Source organism: Apteryx rowi, unplaced genomic scaffold, assembly GCF_003343035.1.
Source record: "Apteryx rowi isolate R43461 unplaced genomic scaffold, aptRow1 scaffold_99, whole genome shotgun sequence".
NCBI lineage: Eukaryota > Metazoa > Chordata > Aves > Apterygiformes > Apterygidae > Apteryx > Apteryx rowi.
Window position 1 is genome coordinate 1,368,919 of NW_020451304.1, and position 13,325 is coordinate 1,382,243.

The following is a 13,325-nucleotide window of genomic DNA, read 5'->3' on the forward strand; positions in this document are numbered from 1 at the left end:
GGGGTGCGGGGGGGTGGGGGGGTGCGGGCTGCCCGGGCCCCCCGCGCTGACCCCTTCTCTGCCCCCAGCCTCTGGCAGTCCTCGGAGCTGCTCGCCGACATCCAGGACGGCTACTGCGTCTCGGGGCACCTGCTCGTCTGCTTCTCCTCAGGTAAGGGGGCCCGGGGCGCCCGCTCGCTCCGGAGCATCGCCTGCCCGCACTCCGGCTGCCCCTCGCCTTGGTCACCGCCACGCCAAGCTGGGCACCGGCTGTCTCGCCACGCTCGGCCAGGGCGGAGTGGCCTTTCCGGAGCGCGGTCACACCACCCGCCCCGGCACCTGTCCCCAGCATCCCGTGCCGCGGCGCCCGAGCCGGACCCCTCACGCTCTCCCCTCACCCTGCAGGCTACTTCATCCACGACAGCCTGGACATCATCTTAAGCCACCAGTCGCGCTCGTCCTGGGAGTACCTGGTGCACCATGCCATGGCAAGTACAGCCCCCACCCCACCGCGCGCCACCGCGGCCCCGGGGGGGCGGCCAGCGCRGGGGCCCTGCCCCTGCGGGCACACACGGGGCCAGCCGGAGCCCTTCCCTCCTTCCCTGCGGCTGCCAGGCAGGCTGCGCATCGACGAGGCGAGGGCGCCCGCCGGGGCAGGACGCCTGCCAGCGCCGGCTCCGAGCGCCGGGAGCCAGACAGGCGCGGGGAGCCAGGCTGCCGCGCCGGGCAGACGCGAGCGGTCCCACTGAGGCCGGCTGTCGAGACGCTGGTTTTCCCTCAGTCCCAGTGCCCGGAGAGCCGCAAGGATCTCTGGGTGGGGGGAGATGGCAGCCGAAGGGGACCAGCACTGCATGCTCCCCCTTAGGGTCTGCTCAGCCCCCGGGGAGGTGCTGGTGAACGAGACCTGGAGGGCTCACACCCCCCCGGGGCTGCGCTCGGGCCGGGGAGCAGGGCGAGGGGGGCTGACCTTGCCGTGCTGCCCGCCAGGCCATCTCTGCCTTCATCTCGCTCATCATCACGGGCCGCTTCCTGGTGGCGGCGATGCTGCTGCTGCTGGTGGAGGTGAGCAACATCTTCCTCACCAYGCGCATGCTGCTGAAGATGAGCAACGTGCCTTCCCCGGTGCTCTACGAGGTGAACAAGTACGTCAACCTGGTGATGTACTTCGCCTTCCGCCTGGCGCCCCAAGCCTACCTCACCTGGTACTTCCTACGCTACGTGGAGGTGCAGGGCCAGGGTGCCTTCCTCATGGCCAACCTCTTGCTGCTCGACGCCATGATCCTCATGTACTTCTCCCGCCTCCTGCGCTCCGACTTCTTCCCCTCCTTGCACAAGGCCTCTGCGGGGAGAGACGTGGACGGGGAGAAGTTTCTAATAGACTGAGAGACGTGTGTGCCGGGGCGGGAGCCGGTCTCCGGCTCCTGGAGGCCTCGGGTCTTCCTTACCTGCTCTGATGTGCCTTAGGGCTCGCTCCCTGGCCACGGGCCCTGCCTTCACCCGCTCTGCCGCCTAGAAGCACTACCCTGCTGCACCAGCCCCACAGCCTCGCAAAGCCGCGGGGATGCCGCCGAAGCCAGGGGCCGAACCGATGGGAAAGGAGCCAACGCCGGCTTCCACGCAGGGCGCTTGAGGGCCAGGGGTGGCTGCCTTTCGCAGCCGATGGCCCGAGAGAGTTGCGAGGGAAGGGACGAGTCCCTCCTGTGTTGTTGTTGGCTGTTACATGCATTAAATCGGTCTGTTCACTGCTGCCGCAGCATGCCTGGGCTGGCCTTTCCGTGGGGCAGCGCRCGCAGCCGCCTTCCCCGTGCGGAGCGGAGGCAGCGTTGAGGGAGGATGGGGAGGGTGGAAGGTTACTGGGCCATGGGAAAGGATGCGCCCCCATTCCCAGAGGAGGGCTGACAGCCCGCAGGGAAGGAGACGGCACGTTTCTGCTCCTCGCATCATTCAAGAGACCCATCAGGGAAGTACCCAGCCCATCTGCTCCCGCTCGCCCTGTCCCGCTGTGCTGAGCCTTGGAGAGTCCRGAGCAAGACTCCAGCCCTCCTGCGGGATGGGTCCCTCCATTCTTCCTCGCTCTTCCAGAGATCCCTGTGTGCCCTGAGCTCCCTTGGACCTGGGGCTGAGCAGGGAGCAGGGGAAGGGAGCCAGGCGAGGTACCAAGCCCTGCTGCAGTCCCCTGACCTGCCTGCCCGCCCCGGCTGGGCTGCGTGACTCACCCAGCAGCCACGTGAAGTGGAGCTGGCATGGGAAGGCTGTGTGAGGCCGCAGGCTCTTCCTGGAAGACGGCTGCATGCTCACATCCCCCCGGAGCCGCCTTCCCTGGCACGGCACAGCTCCAGCCCCACGGGAGCGCGCTGGGCCCTCTCCCGCAGGGGCAGGAGCCGGCTGCCTCCAGCAGCCCCTCAAGGGCAGCGGGGGGAGAGGAGGGACTCAGCTCCCCCGCAGCAGTGGGGCCGAGCCCGCCCAGCTGGTCCCATGGAGCACCAGAGCGCTGGGAAGACAAATCCTGCTGACGTGACAGCTCTGGGATCCCACCGGACTAGCATAAGCAGCCAGGCTTAGAGGGACTCCTGCCCAGCCCGTGCTGCGGGGCAGGATCAGCCTCGCCGACACCGCTGCCAACACCGCTCAGGCGGAGACTGAGCTGCTCGTTTGAAGTGAACTGGTGATTGTGGCGTGTCTGAGGGTGGAGGCGGAGGGGGTGCGCTCTCCCATCCGCAGAGAACCGGGAAACACCGCCGGGGCCGGCGATCCTGCCCAGCGCTCCCCAGAGTGTGCTGGGGCTCCTAGGCTGGTGCAGGGACTGGGGACAGCACTGGGGACAGCCTGGCAGCTGGAGTGGGGACATGATACTCGGGACACTGCGTGGGCAGGAATCTACTAAAGCTTCAAACCATCCACCTCACCCCTCCGAGCTCAGTGCCAAAACACAGTTAAGCAAACCCACTGCTGGCATCTCCAAGCAGCCCCGGAGCTGAGCTGCAGGGATCCCCTCCTGCCCCGGCAGGTTGCAGCCTTACCGTTAGAAGCATGTCCCAACAGCCACCCCGCGTCTTCGCAGCTGCAGTTTAAGCCTCCTTACACCAACTCCATCTGCAAATACCCCACAGTCAAGCCCAGTTCCTAGTTTTCCCTCGCCCCAGTCTCTGCTCCCTTCCCCTTCTCTTTCTTAGCATGCAGCRGACACGGAGCTGCCCTGAGAGCCTGGCGCTGCTGGGGGGACCAGCCGAGGAGCCCGCCYGCGCTTCCAGCACCCTTCCAGCACCGCAGCACGGGGAAGAAGGGTCAGGCATGACAAAGCTTCCCAGAGCAGGGAGCCCGGCTCCCCTCCTGGCTTCCAGCCAGAGCATCTCCCAGCACAGCGCAGCGCTGGCCAGGCTGGGGCAGCTATGGGTCRGGCTGGCTGCCAGCCCCAGAGGCAAGCGCTGGGAAGCTGCGAGCTAGCTGCCAGACGGCAGCAGCCACTGGGCTAAGTTGAGGCAGGGTCAGGGCAGACTGCAAGTCATGCTGATGTGAAAACCCTTCCTGGCCCAGCCTCCACGCTGCCCAGGRAGGGCTGCAGCGCACACCTGCTCCTCGCAGCGTGGGGTAGAGCCCCCCCAGCATCAGCTCCCCTCCCCAAGCAATACAGGTGAGGGGCACTTCTCTCCCCACATCTTCCCGGGGGCAACCACAGCTCTGCTGAGCAGAAGACATGGGGCAGACCCAGGAAGACCTCGCAGAGCCTCTGCTGCTGCTTCTCCCCTTCCTGGGTGCTCAGTTCACCCAGGCAGCCGAGGCCTGGGTAGGTGCCCTCACCCCAGCTGCAAGGCAGGGAGCTCAGGCCAGCATGAACACCAGACACAACCCGGGGAGAGAGCAGGGTCTGTCCCAGGGCCACACACCGCTGCGCTCCCAGCAGTAGAGCCGTATCACAGGCGGGGAAGGCTACATCTCTTATCTCCCTTTTCAGCCTTATCTGCCTCTGAACAGCTTGTCAGCAGCCTCTGCTCTCAAGGAGCTTCAAGCCTCTGGCCCAGGCTTGAGGAGGTTGAGGGCTCAGAACCTTCTCATGGGTTTTTGGCCTGCACCCAGGGTGAGAGAACAGCTCTGCACAGCACCCACGGATCAGAGGAGGACTGGCTGCCTGGGACACAGCTCTCTTCCCTCCAGGCGGTTTCTCTCCCATACCTGTTGCTCTTAGTACAAACAGGGAGCGTTTCCTGCTTTGCTTCTTGCACAGCCCAGCCCAGCACCCCGGGGGGGCCAGGGAGCACTGGGGCTCCCCTCCATCTCCCTGCACCCAGTGAGAGCTTCAGGCTGGCTTCAAGCAGCAGCCCGAGGGCAGCCAAGATCTGCCTGCACAACGGTGAGCGCAAAGGCTGTTACATGCCCAGGGCTGCCCTCCAGACGGGGACAGGGCGCGATGCCAGCGGACCTCTGCCGCAGCACTGGCAGACCCCATGTACGATGGCTCCACAGAACATCCCCACACCTCTGCGGCTACCGCAGAAATCGCCCTTCGATCGAAGGTGGTTTGCAGCTTACCTTGCAGATCTCAGTACCTGGAGCTGTTCCACAGCAGAGGACCCTGGTGAGATCCAAGGCCTAGCACAACTTGAAGAGCACTCGCACATGACCCAGAACAAATCTTTACCCCAAGGTCCTGAAAGCAGTGCCAATTCCGGTAACTCCCCTTTTTCACTTCACTGCCACCCTTCTCATGTGCAAACCACTATTCCATGGTGCCCATGCTCAGGACTCCACCACCCTCTGCAAGAAGCTAGGACAGGAACACAATATCCCACTAGCTAAGAGCTCAATTACCCTGATCAATATTTGGTCACAGCTTTCACCATCTTAGTAGAGCATAACTACATACTTAAGACTAAGTAACCCTAAATGCTTATCTGTACTTTATTTCTACTTCCTGCTTCTCAAGTGCTCCACATTCTTATGACTCTCAACACTCTGAAAAGCTGGTTTCATCTAAAAATCTGAGGATGCAAAAGACTGCAAAGGCAGCAACAGTAGCTATAGCTTGGAAACAGCTCTGATTAGGACCATGAACCCAGCGAGGTCACGGGCAACAGGAACCATGTCAAGGAAATCAGGCTGCAATTCACATGCTGCAGTAAGGGGAGTAGGAAGCATGCCAGAAAAGAAAAAAACAGAAGCACCTGCTATTAAACAGCCACCAGTTTGAAGGCTTTGTGAAGTGAAGTCTACAGTCTATGCAAAGTTGATAAAACCAGGAAAATGGTGCAATACCCAGCTGGTGCCAGATCTGAGCCATAAGCACATTTTTGTTATGGTTAATACCTACCTCTTGGACACCTGAACACTTGCAGAATGTTCCAGAGTGATACAATAAGGAAGCTATGTAGGACACTTAGAACAATGATTGCAAGAATACGCCAATTACACAGCGCAACAAGACGCATTAGGATACCACACRTCTCTGGCAAACAGTATATTTGAGATTCAGGGGAGTGTCACCTCATTTAAGTTTATCTATGGCACAAAAAACAGGTCAGTGATCCAAGAGCCCCCTAGTGATGAGAAACCAGACATGGGACAGCACCACACCCTGTGTATGAACCTTTCACCGAGCACAGTTAACGCCATATTCCTGCCAGCCTAGTGCCAGGCTGCAGCACAAGCGAAGGAGGAGCTCAGTTTACTGCAACGCAGCCCCGAGTCTCCTGGGTGTTCTCTTTGGCATGGGCTGTGCAGTCACAAAACACAAGAGCCCCTCAGTAGTTTTACAGGGTTTATTATCCCATCTGTACAGTCCTTGGTAGATGCAGTTTAGATGATTCCAATCTGGAAAGAAGCAAAACATGTTAAAACAGCTGCTACAGCAGCAGAAAGGCAGAGCCCTGCACCCCACACACCGCTGCCACCGCTGCATCTCCCAGGAGTCCTGTCCTCTGAGGACAGCCTTGCTCCTCCCAGACCTGCCCAAGCGTCTTACTTCCAACACAGCTGCATTCTACACTTACTCCACTGTGACCCCTTGTGTTGATCCACACAACTGTGCTCCCCTACTCCAATATCTAGCACACTGCCTCTTGCCTACCCTCAACCATATAAAAGACTGAACTGTTCACCACTTCCAGCAATACAGCCAGCCGCACAACAGAAAATCCTCCTCCACCCAGGCCAGCAGGGCAGAAGCACAAGGGCCTCAGAGATCATTTCCCCTTCTTGCAATAGCCACCAACATTGCTTAGATGAACTGCACTGGCCAAGAACACTTTTAGGACAAACACCGTTTTGACTGAGAAGCTGCAGCTAAAATCTTGCATCATTCCTCCCGCAATACTTTAGAGCTCTTAAGTCTCACGGAGTACAGCCCTCCCGGGAGGAGTTACAGAACAACAGTCATGCTTTGTCAGTAACTTTAAAACTTTACAGTATGGCCTTGCTTATGAATACTGCTAGATCCAGCTGAACAGCAAGGACACTCCATAGCAGTGCTTGCTTTAAGCACAGCACAAATATCTCGCATGAACACCAGCAAGAACAGCCTGGTGCTGAAAATATAAGACAGCAAACGGGAGCCGACAAAGTTTCAAAGATTTCTCACCTTGTTGGCTACATCCAGTGCATCGTAATCTGGAGCCAGTCGGACATAAGCCTTCTTCTCCCCATCAGGCCTGGTGTGGAACAAGAGGCATCAGCACAGAGGCACGCAGCTCCCCCTACCCACTCCACATGTCTGCTATAGCAGCGTGCATCAGTGGTTCCTTTGGAAACATCAGTTTACTCAGTGGAAAAAAAAGTTCACATCATGTGCACAGCTCCCTTGGTGTTAGAGGTCCCTGAGGACGCCAACCTTCTGGGCTACCACCATTTTACACTCCCACTAAGATGCACTCAGACATGAGCTGCATTTATCAAAACTGTAACACTACAGCACTTAATCCCACCTTTCCCCAGAGTACCCACAACATTGCTAGAACTCACAGGTGTTCAAGTTTTCTGCTAAAAGCCACTCTGGACACTTAAAGCATCCATACCCACACATCACCTATTTTTCCCCTCTTACCTAATCAATGTGTTGACCTTGGCCACATCGATATCATACAACTTCTTGACAGCCTGTTTGATCTGATGCTTGTTGGCCTTGACATCAACGATGAAAACTAGAGTGTTGTTGTCCTCTATCTTCTTCATTGCTGATTCTGTGGTCAAAGGGAACTTGATAATGGCATAATGGTCAAGCCTGCCAAAAAGAGACCCTTTGGTTACAAAAAGCTAGCAGAAGCTGCTGACGCACTTTGAGAGCTTGCAAATGCTACAGATATCATCTAAAGAAAGCTGGGGGTGCATCAGTTGCCAAAAAAGTTCTAATCACAAGCTCTCAGGCTTTGGTCGCATGTAATCATCACCTGCACCCCCAACAACTGAGTCCAGCGCTCTGCCACCAAGACGCAGCTCGTCCCCCAGGGCAGCATGCTGGCAAGGTCTCATCCTGGGATCTCCCGAGGATCACAAACCCCCATACTGTCTTGTGCATGGGGCTGCCCTTATTCCACAAACCCTGCAGCAGGGCGCAACGCCCCACACATACTTATTCCTCCGTGGGGCGCTCTTCCGGGGGTACTTGGGCTGTCGTCGCAGGCGCAAGGTCTTGGGTCTCCGGAAGGTGGGTGACRTGCGGATCTTCTTCTTCTTGTGGCTGTGGACCCCCTTCAGGACGGCTTTCTTGGCCTTGAGCGCCTTGGCCTTCGCCTCTGTCTTCAGGGGCACAGCTACAGCAGGAGCTCAGTCAGCACAAGCAGGAGATGCAGGATCGGGACACCCCCCCAACTGACCACTGCCTCCCCCCACCATGCACCACCGCAGACGGGGCCTCTCCTAGGGGACTGGGACACCCCTTCCCTTCCCTACCCCCTCCCCCAACCGACTAGGGCCTCCACCCCAAAGCCTCCACGCACCTGGGTCTCTCCTCTGCCCCACACAGCGCTCCCCCATCCCCCGAGTCCAGACAGACCGGGACCTCCAGGGCCCCCAGGCCTAGACCGGGCCCCGCCGGTGTAGGCCTCACCCCCCCACCACCACGTGCCCGCGCTCCAGCACCAGCCCCCAGCCCTCCCCCGCGCCGTCCGCCCCTCAGCTCGGCCCGCCACGGAGGCCCCGCACCCCCGGGAGCCGCAGCACCCCCCTCCCGGGCCCGCCGCCCCTGCGGGCCGCCCGCTCTCACCCTCCTTCTTCGCCTTGGGCGCCATCTTGGCCAGGCGGAAGCCGAAAGGGGCCGCCCGCSCCGCGCCGCACGGGCTTATAGCGCCAAGTCGCGCGAGATGCCCCCAAGTCTCGCGGCGCCGCGGCGCCTGCCGGGAAGCGTAGTTCCGCCGCGCGGCCCGCCCCCGCCAGCCTGCCTCGCGCAGGCGCTGTGGCGCTCTCCCCGCCGCGGGGCATCATGGGGGTTGTAGTCCAGCACCGCCCCGCGGCGGCCCGGGGGGGCGGGGGCGGGAGCCGGGAGGGCCGGTCCGGGGGTACCGGGGTCCCCTCCCGTGGGCAGCACCGCCAGGGCCCAGCGCCGGAGGAACCGGCGGGCTGACCCCTCCCCTGCCGCCCTCCGGGGGCGGGGCCTGCACGCCCGTTCCTCCGGGGCTGGGTGTGCAGCGCCGAGCACCGCTGCCGGAGCCGGGAGGCGCCCGGTAACGGCCCCCCCGCCAGGGGGGGGCCCGCGGGCAGCGCCGCCGTCGCGGGGGGATCGGGGCGGGGGGACGGGGGCGGCTGCGACCCGCGGGGCGGAGGGAGCCGTGCCGGGGCGCGGGGACGGCGGGGACGGGGCGCGGGGACCCGGGGACAGACGGATCCGGGGCGCGGGGACGCGGGGACGTGGCAGCAGCTGTACCCGGGGCGCGGGGACAGCCACGCTTGGGGACGTGGGGACGGGTGGGACACGGGGACAGCCATACCCCGGGTGCAGGGGACAGCCACATGCAGGGATGGTTGGGACACGGGGACAGACATACCCTGGGACATGGGGACAGCCACGCGTGGGGATGTGGGGACAGGTGGGACGTGGGGACAACCACACGTGGGGATGTGGGAATGGGTGGGACATGGGGACAGCCATGCACAGGGATGTGTGAACGGGTGGGACATGGGGACAGCCACACATGGGGATGTGGGGATGGGTGGGATGTGGGGACAGCCGTGTGCGGGGATGTGGGGATGAGTAGGATGCAGGGACAGCCATACCCCAGGTGCAGGGGACAGCCACACTCGGGGACGTGGGGATGAGCGGGACGCAGGGACGGCCACGCTGGGGGACACGGGGACGGGTGCGACACAGGGCCCGCCGTGCGCAGGGACGTGGGGCCAAGGCTCGCTCCCGCTCCGGCCCCCCAGGACCCGCCACGGCCCCCGGCCCGGCCCCGCTCCCCCCGGCCCCGCGGCGGCCCCGCGCGCAGCATGAACGTGCTGGCTCCCGTGCGCAGGGACAGGGTCGTCGCCGACCTGCCCCAGGTGAGCGCGGGGACGCCAGCGTGGGGGGGGACGACACCGCCGGTGCCAACCCCACGCCCCCCCCCCCACCTCACCGCTGCTCCCCTTCCAGTGCTTTCGGAAGGAGGCCGCCCTGCACGCCCGCCCCGCTTTCCACCCCAAAGTGGCCAGCGCCTGCCAGGAGCAGCGGACGGGCACCGTGGGGTGAGTGCTGGCGCCGCCGGCCGCGCTGGCAGCCCCCCGCTGCCCCCCGCCTCCCCGGCCCGGGGGGGGTCCCGGCGGCCGTGGGGCTCGTGGCCCTGCGTGGCTCCCGGCGCCGCCGGAGCTGAGTCACGGCGCAGGAATGCGGCGGGGAGGGGAGAAGACGGAGGGTCCGGATGGGGTTGCGGCGCCCGGCTCGGCGGGAAAGCGCGGCCTCCGTGTCGGGTTGCCTGGGCCCGTTCCCGGGGAAAAACACGGGATGGAGATGGCCCGCGGCATGTGCCGAGCGCGCGCCGCCGCCGGGATCTGCGTTGCTGCTGCACGGCTCGCTCCGGAGCGGTGCCCTACGGGTGCTCCCCGGTGGTGGGTCCCCGGGACGCAACTGGGACCCAGAGGTGCCCCCGACCCCCCTATCCCCCGCTCCGGGAGCCTCCCAAATCCGCCACCCGCTGCAGCGAGGAAGGGGGGACCCCCGCGGGTGCCGGCGGTGTCTCTGAGCGGCCGCGCTCCCCTCTGCCCTGCAGGTTCAAGATCTCCAAGATCATCGTGGTGGGAGACCTCTCGGTGGGGAAGACCTGCCTGATCAACCGGTAACGGGGGGGGCGCGGGGGGAAGAGCCCCCCCTGCCCGGCCCCGGCCGCGGGGGTCCAGTCGGACGCCGGTTGCCCCCTTTGCGGCGCGGCCGAGCCTCCCCCGGGCCGGGGGGGCACCCAATGCCCCGGCGGGGGGGTTGACACCTGGCCCCCCCCCCCGCAGCTTTTGCAAGGACACCTTCGACAAGAACTACAAGGCCACCATCGGGGTGGATTTCGAGATGGAGCGGTTCGAGGTGCTGGGCGTCCCCTTCAGCCTGCAGCTGTGAGTAGCCCCCCTCGGCCCCCCCCCCCCCGCTGTGTCCCCCACCCCGCCGCGGCCCCCCGCTGACCGCCCACCCTCCACCCCCAGGTGGGACACGGCCGGCCAGGAGCGCTTCAAGTGCATCGCCTCCACCTACTACCGGGGCGCGCAAGGTGAGGCGCCCGCCGCGGCCCCGCCGCCTCCCCGCCGGCCGCCCCCCCCCGGCCCCGTCTCACCTCTCCTCCTCCCCCAGCCATCGTCATCGTGTTCGACGTCAACGACGTGGCCTCCCTGGACCACACRCGGTAGGTGCCGCGGGGCGGCGGGGACGGGCAGGGCGTGCGGTGGGGCTGGCGACCGGGTTTGAGCGAGGCGGTAGCGCGGGGCCGCCAGCCGCCCGCCGTGACGGTGGCTCCCGCAGGCAGTGGCTCGCTGACGCCCTCAAGGAAAACGACCCGTCCAACGTCATCCTCTTCTTGGTGGGCTCCAAGAAGGACCTGAGCGTGAGTGTGTCCTCCCCGCCGGGCGCCGTGGGGCCGTGCCGGTGCCCTCCCCGCGGCCCCGGGCGGCCTCACACCSCACACCCCTGCCCCTGCGCAGACGCCGGCGCAGTACAGCCTCATGGAGAAGGACGCCCTCAAGGTGGCCCAGGAGATGCAGGCGGAGTATTGGGCCGTCTCCTCCCTCACCGGTGGGTCCCCGGGGCCGAGCGGGGCGGGGGTGGGGGGTGGGGGAAACCGGGATGGGGGCAGCGGCGGGGGGGACGTTCACGCGTCTCGTCCCGCGGGGCAGGGGAGAACGTGCGGGACTTCTTCTTCCGGGTGGCGGCGCTGACCTTCGAGAGCAGCGTGCTGGCCGAGCTGGAGCGCAGCGGCGCCCGCAAGATCGGCGACACCGTGCGTGAGTACCGCCGCGACCCCCCCCCCCCSCCCCGGCGGCGCCCCGCCGGCCCGGCCGCCCCTGCCGACCCGGCCCTGCCTCCGCCAGGCATCAGCAGCCCCGAGAGCGACCTGTACCTGACGGCGCCGCGCAAGAAGCCCAAGTGCTGCCAGTGAGGAGCCGCCCCGCGGCCCCGCGGCCCCCGAATCTCTCTAACCAAAGAGCTGCGGCGCCTCCTGCCCCGTGGAGACGTCCCGCCCGCGCTCCTGCCTCCGCTGCCCCGGCAAAGCGGCTCTCTCCCGGCTCCGGGCAAGCCGGGAGGGCGCCGGCGGATGCCTCCTGAGATGCCTCCTCGCCCCGGCGTGGCCCTCCCCGGCCGTGCCGCTGGGTCGCTCCGTGGCCGGCTGGTGCCCGGGGCCGGCACGGATGCTGCTCCGGCGGGGGCCCAGGACTGGCCAGGCCCCGCAGCGAGGGCAGGGGCGCCCGGCGGTGCCGCGCGGCTTCCTTAGCTATGCAACTCCGTGTGTCATTAGCAGGGGCTCCGATTTTTCATAATAAAACGGTTTTTACACTTTTTAAAAAAACCCACCAAAGACGAAGGGCGCTGGGGCTCCCCGCTGCTTCGCGGGCTGCCTCCGCCGGCGCCGGCGGGGGCGGGGGAGAGGCACCGCCGCCCCCGAGGGGTTGCTACGGCCTCGCTCTGCTCCGCGTCGCAGCAGACGCCCCGAGCGGCCCCCCGGCACCGGCGGCACCCGGCGGCGCAGCGGGCTCAGGGCCAGGCGAGCTGGTGGCGGTCGAAGCGGGGCTGCAGGTGCAGGGGGACGCAGTGCGCGCACTTGTAGCGCTGCCGGATCCACCGCCCGCCCTCGCTGTCCTCGATGCAGACGGCGGCGACGCCTGCGGGACGGGACGCGCGGCGAAGGGGGCTCAGCACCAGCGTGGGCGGGGGGGGGCCGCGGCCGCTCGCCCGGCGCCCGCCGTCCTACCTGCCACGACTCCCCCCAGCCGCTCCACCAGCTCGATGGCAGCTCGCATGGTGCCGCCGGTTTCCACCCACTGGTCCACGAGGAGCACGCGGAGGCCTGGCGCGGGGTTCGTGAGCGCGGCCGAGGCGCTGGCGCCCCGCCGGTCCCCGCGCCGGCCCCCGCGCCGCGGCCTCACCTGGGGCCACCGCGTCCGTGCGGATCTCCATCAGCTTCTGGCGCCCGGAGTAGTCGGTGTAGGGCTGCGCCAGCGTCTCCACGCAGAGGTGCCCGGCTTTGCGGATGGCCAGGAAGCCCTTCTGCAGCACGGCTGCCGCCGCGGCGCCTGCCCCCGGGGACAGCACCATCAGGGACGTCCCTGGGGTGGGGGGGACCCCGGGGCGCGGGAGCAAAGCCCCGCCGAGACGCGGGCTAGCGGAGCCCCCGCCCTGCGCCGCCGCTCACCGAGGATGAAGCCCATGGCGTCGATGCCGGCCACCAGGTCGATGGGGTCCCCGCGGAAGGGCTGCAGCAGGTCGGCCACGCAGTCCTGCAAGCCCTGGGGGGAGAGCGGAGGTGCTGGGGGCGCCGGGCCGGCGCGGGCAGGGCTGGGCGCCCCGTGGCGCTGCAGCCCCCCCCGCAACCCACCCACCCGGCCCGGGCGCTGGGTACTTGCGGGTGGCAGTAGAGCCGGGACGGGTCGAGCCAGGCGTAGTGGGGCCCCTTGACGTTGGGCGCCATCAGCGCCAGGTACCAGCCCTTCTCCCGGGCGTCGGGGAGGCGGCGCAGGTCCATGCGCGGGGAGCAGAGGCACTGCGAGCGCGGTGGTGAGCACATGCGAATCCCCGGGCTGCCACCGCGCCGTGCCTGCCACCCTCTCCCCTCCCGGGCCCGCTGCGCGGGTGCCCCCAGGCCCCGGCCGGCTCCGTACCTGGGTGCCGGCGGCGAGGCAGAGCCGTGCGGGGCCGTCGCAGGGAGCGTCACGGACAGCGACAGCTGAGCGGGGGCAGCCGCCGCAGCGCT

The 13,325-nt window shown here is 65.9% G+C and overlaps 4 protein-coding genes and 2 non-coding genes across 7 annotated transcripts; 2 read left to right on the top strand and 4 right to left on the bottom strand.

The window, feature by feature from the left end:
• Positions 1-45: 45 nt before the first annotated feature.
• Positions 46-1,732, top strand: TLCD1 (TLC domain containing 1; the record flags this gene model as incomplete). The annotated part of the gene is made up of 3 exons (XM_026055317.1): positions 46-151; positions 385-467; positions 967-1,732. Coding segments are annotated over 3 exons (585 nt in total), but the record flags the coding sequence as incomplete, so codon positions are not given.
• A 3,985-nt stretch (positions 1,733-5,717) lies between these two features.
• RPL23A (ribosomal protein L23a) lies at positions 5,718-8,281 on the bottom strand. The gene is made up of 5 exons (XM_026055208.1): positions 8,171-8,281; positions 7,538-7,718; positions 7,013-7,189; positions 6,551-6,620; positions 5,718-5,784 (listed from the first exon to the last, which is right to left on the bottom strand). Exons 1-5 carry the CDS (start codon positions 8,193-8,195, stop codon positions 5,770-5,772), a joined length of 468 nt encoding a protein of 155 aa, XP_025910993.1. The 5' UTR covers positions 8,196-8,281; the 3' UTR covers positions 5,718-5,769.
• Positions 6,696-6,762, bottom strand: LOC112960778. Its single transcript, XR_003251853.1, has one exon. It is a non-coding gene; the product is annotated as a small nucleolar RNA SNORD42 (small nucleolar RNA).
• Positions 7,290-7,362, bottom strand: LOC112960780. Its single transcript, XR_003251855.1, has one exon. It is a non-coding gene; the product is annotated as a small nucleolar RNA Z17 (small nucleolar RNA).
• An 862-nt stretch (positions 8,282-9,143) lies between the features above and the next one.
• On the top strand, positions 9,144-11,915 carry RAB34 (RAB34, member RAS oncogene family). Of its 2 annotated transcripts, none has more exons than XM_026055207.1 (10): positions 9,144-9,444; positions 9,536-9,627; positions 10,149-10,214; positions 10,381-10,482; positions 10,570-10,634; positions 10,715-10,766; positions 10,883-10,964; positions 11,062-11,152; positions 11,254-11,357; positions 11,449-11,915. In XM_026055207.1, exons 1-10 carry the CDS (start codon positions 9,391-9,393, stop codon positions 11,479-11,481), a joined length of 741 nt encoding a protein of 246 aa, XP_025910992.1. In that variant the 5' UTR covers positions 9,144-9,390; the 3' UTR covers positions 11,482-11,915. The 2 variants fall into 2 exon arrangements, with proteins under 2 accessions (XP_025910992.1, XP_025910991.1); XM_026055206.1 differs by having other exon boundaries at positions 9,148-9,444; positions 11,254-11,361.
• Positions 11,916-12,109: 194 nt separating this feature from the next.
• Positions 12,110-13,097, bottom strand: LOC112960753 (adenine phosphoribosyltransferase-like). The gene is made up of 5 exons (XM_026055318.1): positions 12,975-13,097; positions 12,768-12,861; positions 12,502-12,648; positions 12,327-12,422; positions 12,110-12,237 (listed from the first exon to the last, which is right to left on the bottom strand). Exons 1-5 carry the CDS (start codon positions 13,095-13,097, stop codon positions 12,110-12,112), a joined length of 588 nt encoding a protein of 195 aa, XP_025911103.1.
• Positions 13,098-13,325: the final 228 nt, after the last annotated feature.

Bases quoted from the DNA above. Each gene is read 5' to 3' on its own strand.
- LOC112960753 (XM_026055318.1), bottom strand. From the start codon at position 13,097: ATGGACCTGCGCCGCCTCCCCGACGCCCGGGAGAAGGGCTGGTACCTG. The intron at 12,649-12,767 runs GTGAGCGGCGGC...CCCCGGGGGCAG, and splicing joins CGCCATGGGCTTCATCCTCG to GCGCCGCGGCGGCAGCCGTG. The intron at 12,423-12,501 runs GTGAGGCCGCGG...ACCCCGCGCCAG, and splicing joins CACGGACGCGGTGGCCCCAG to GCCTCCGCGTGCTCCTCGTG.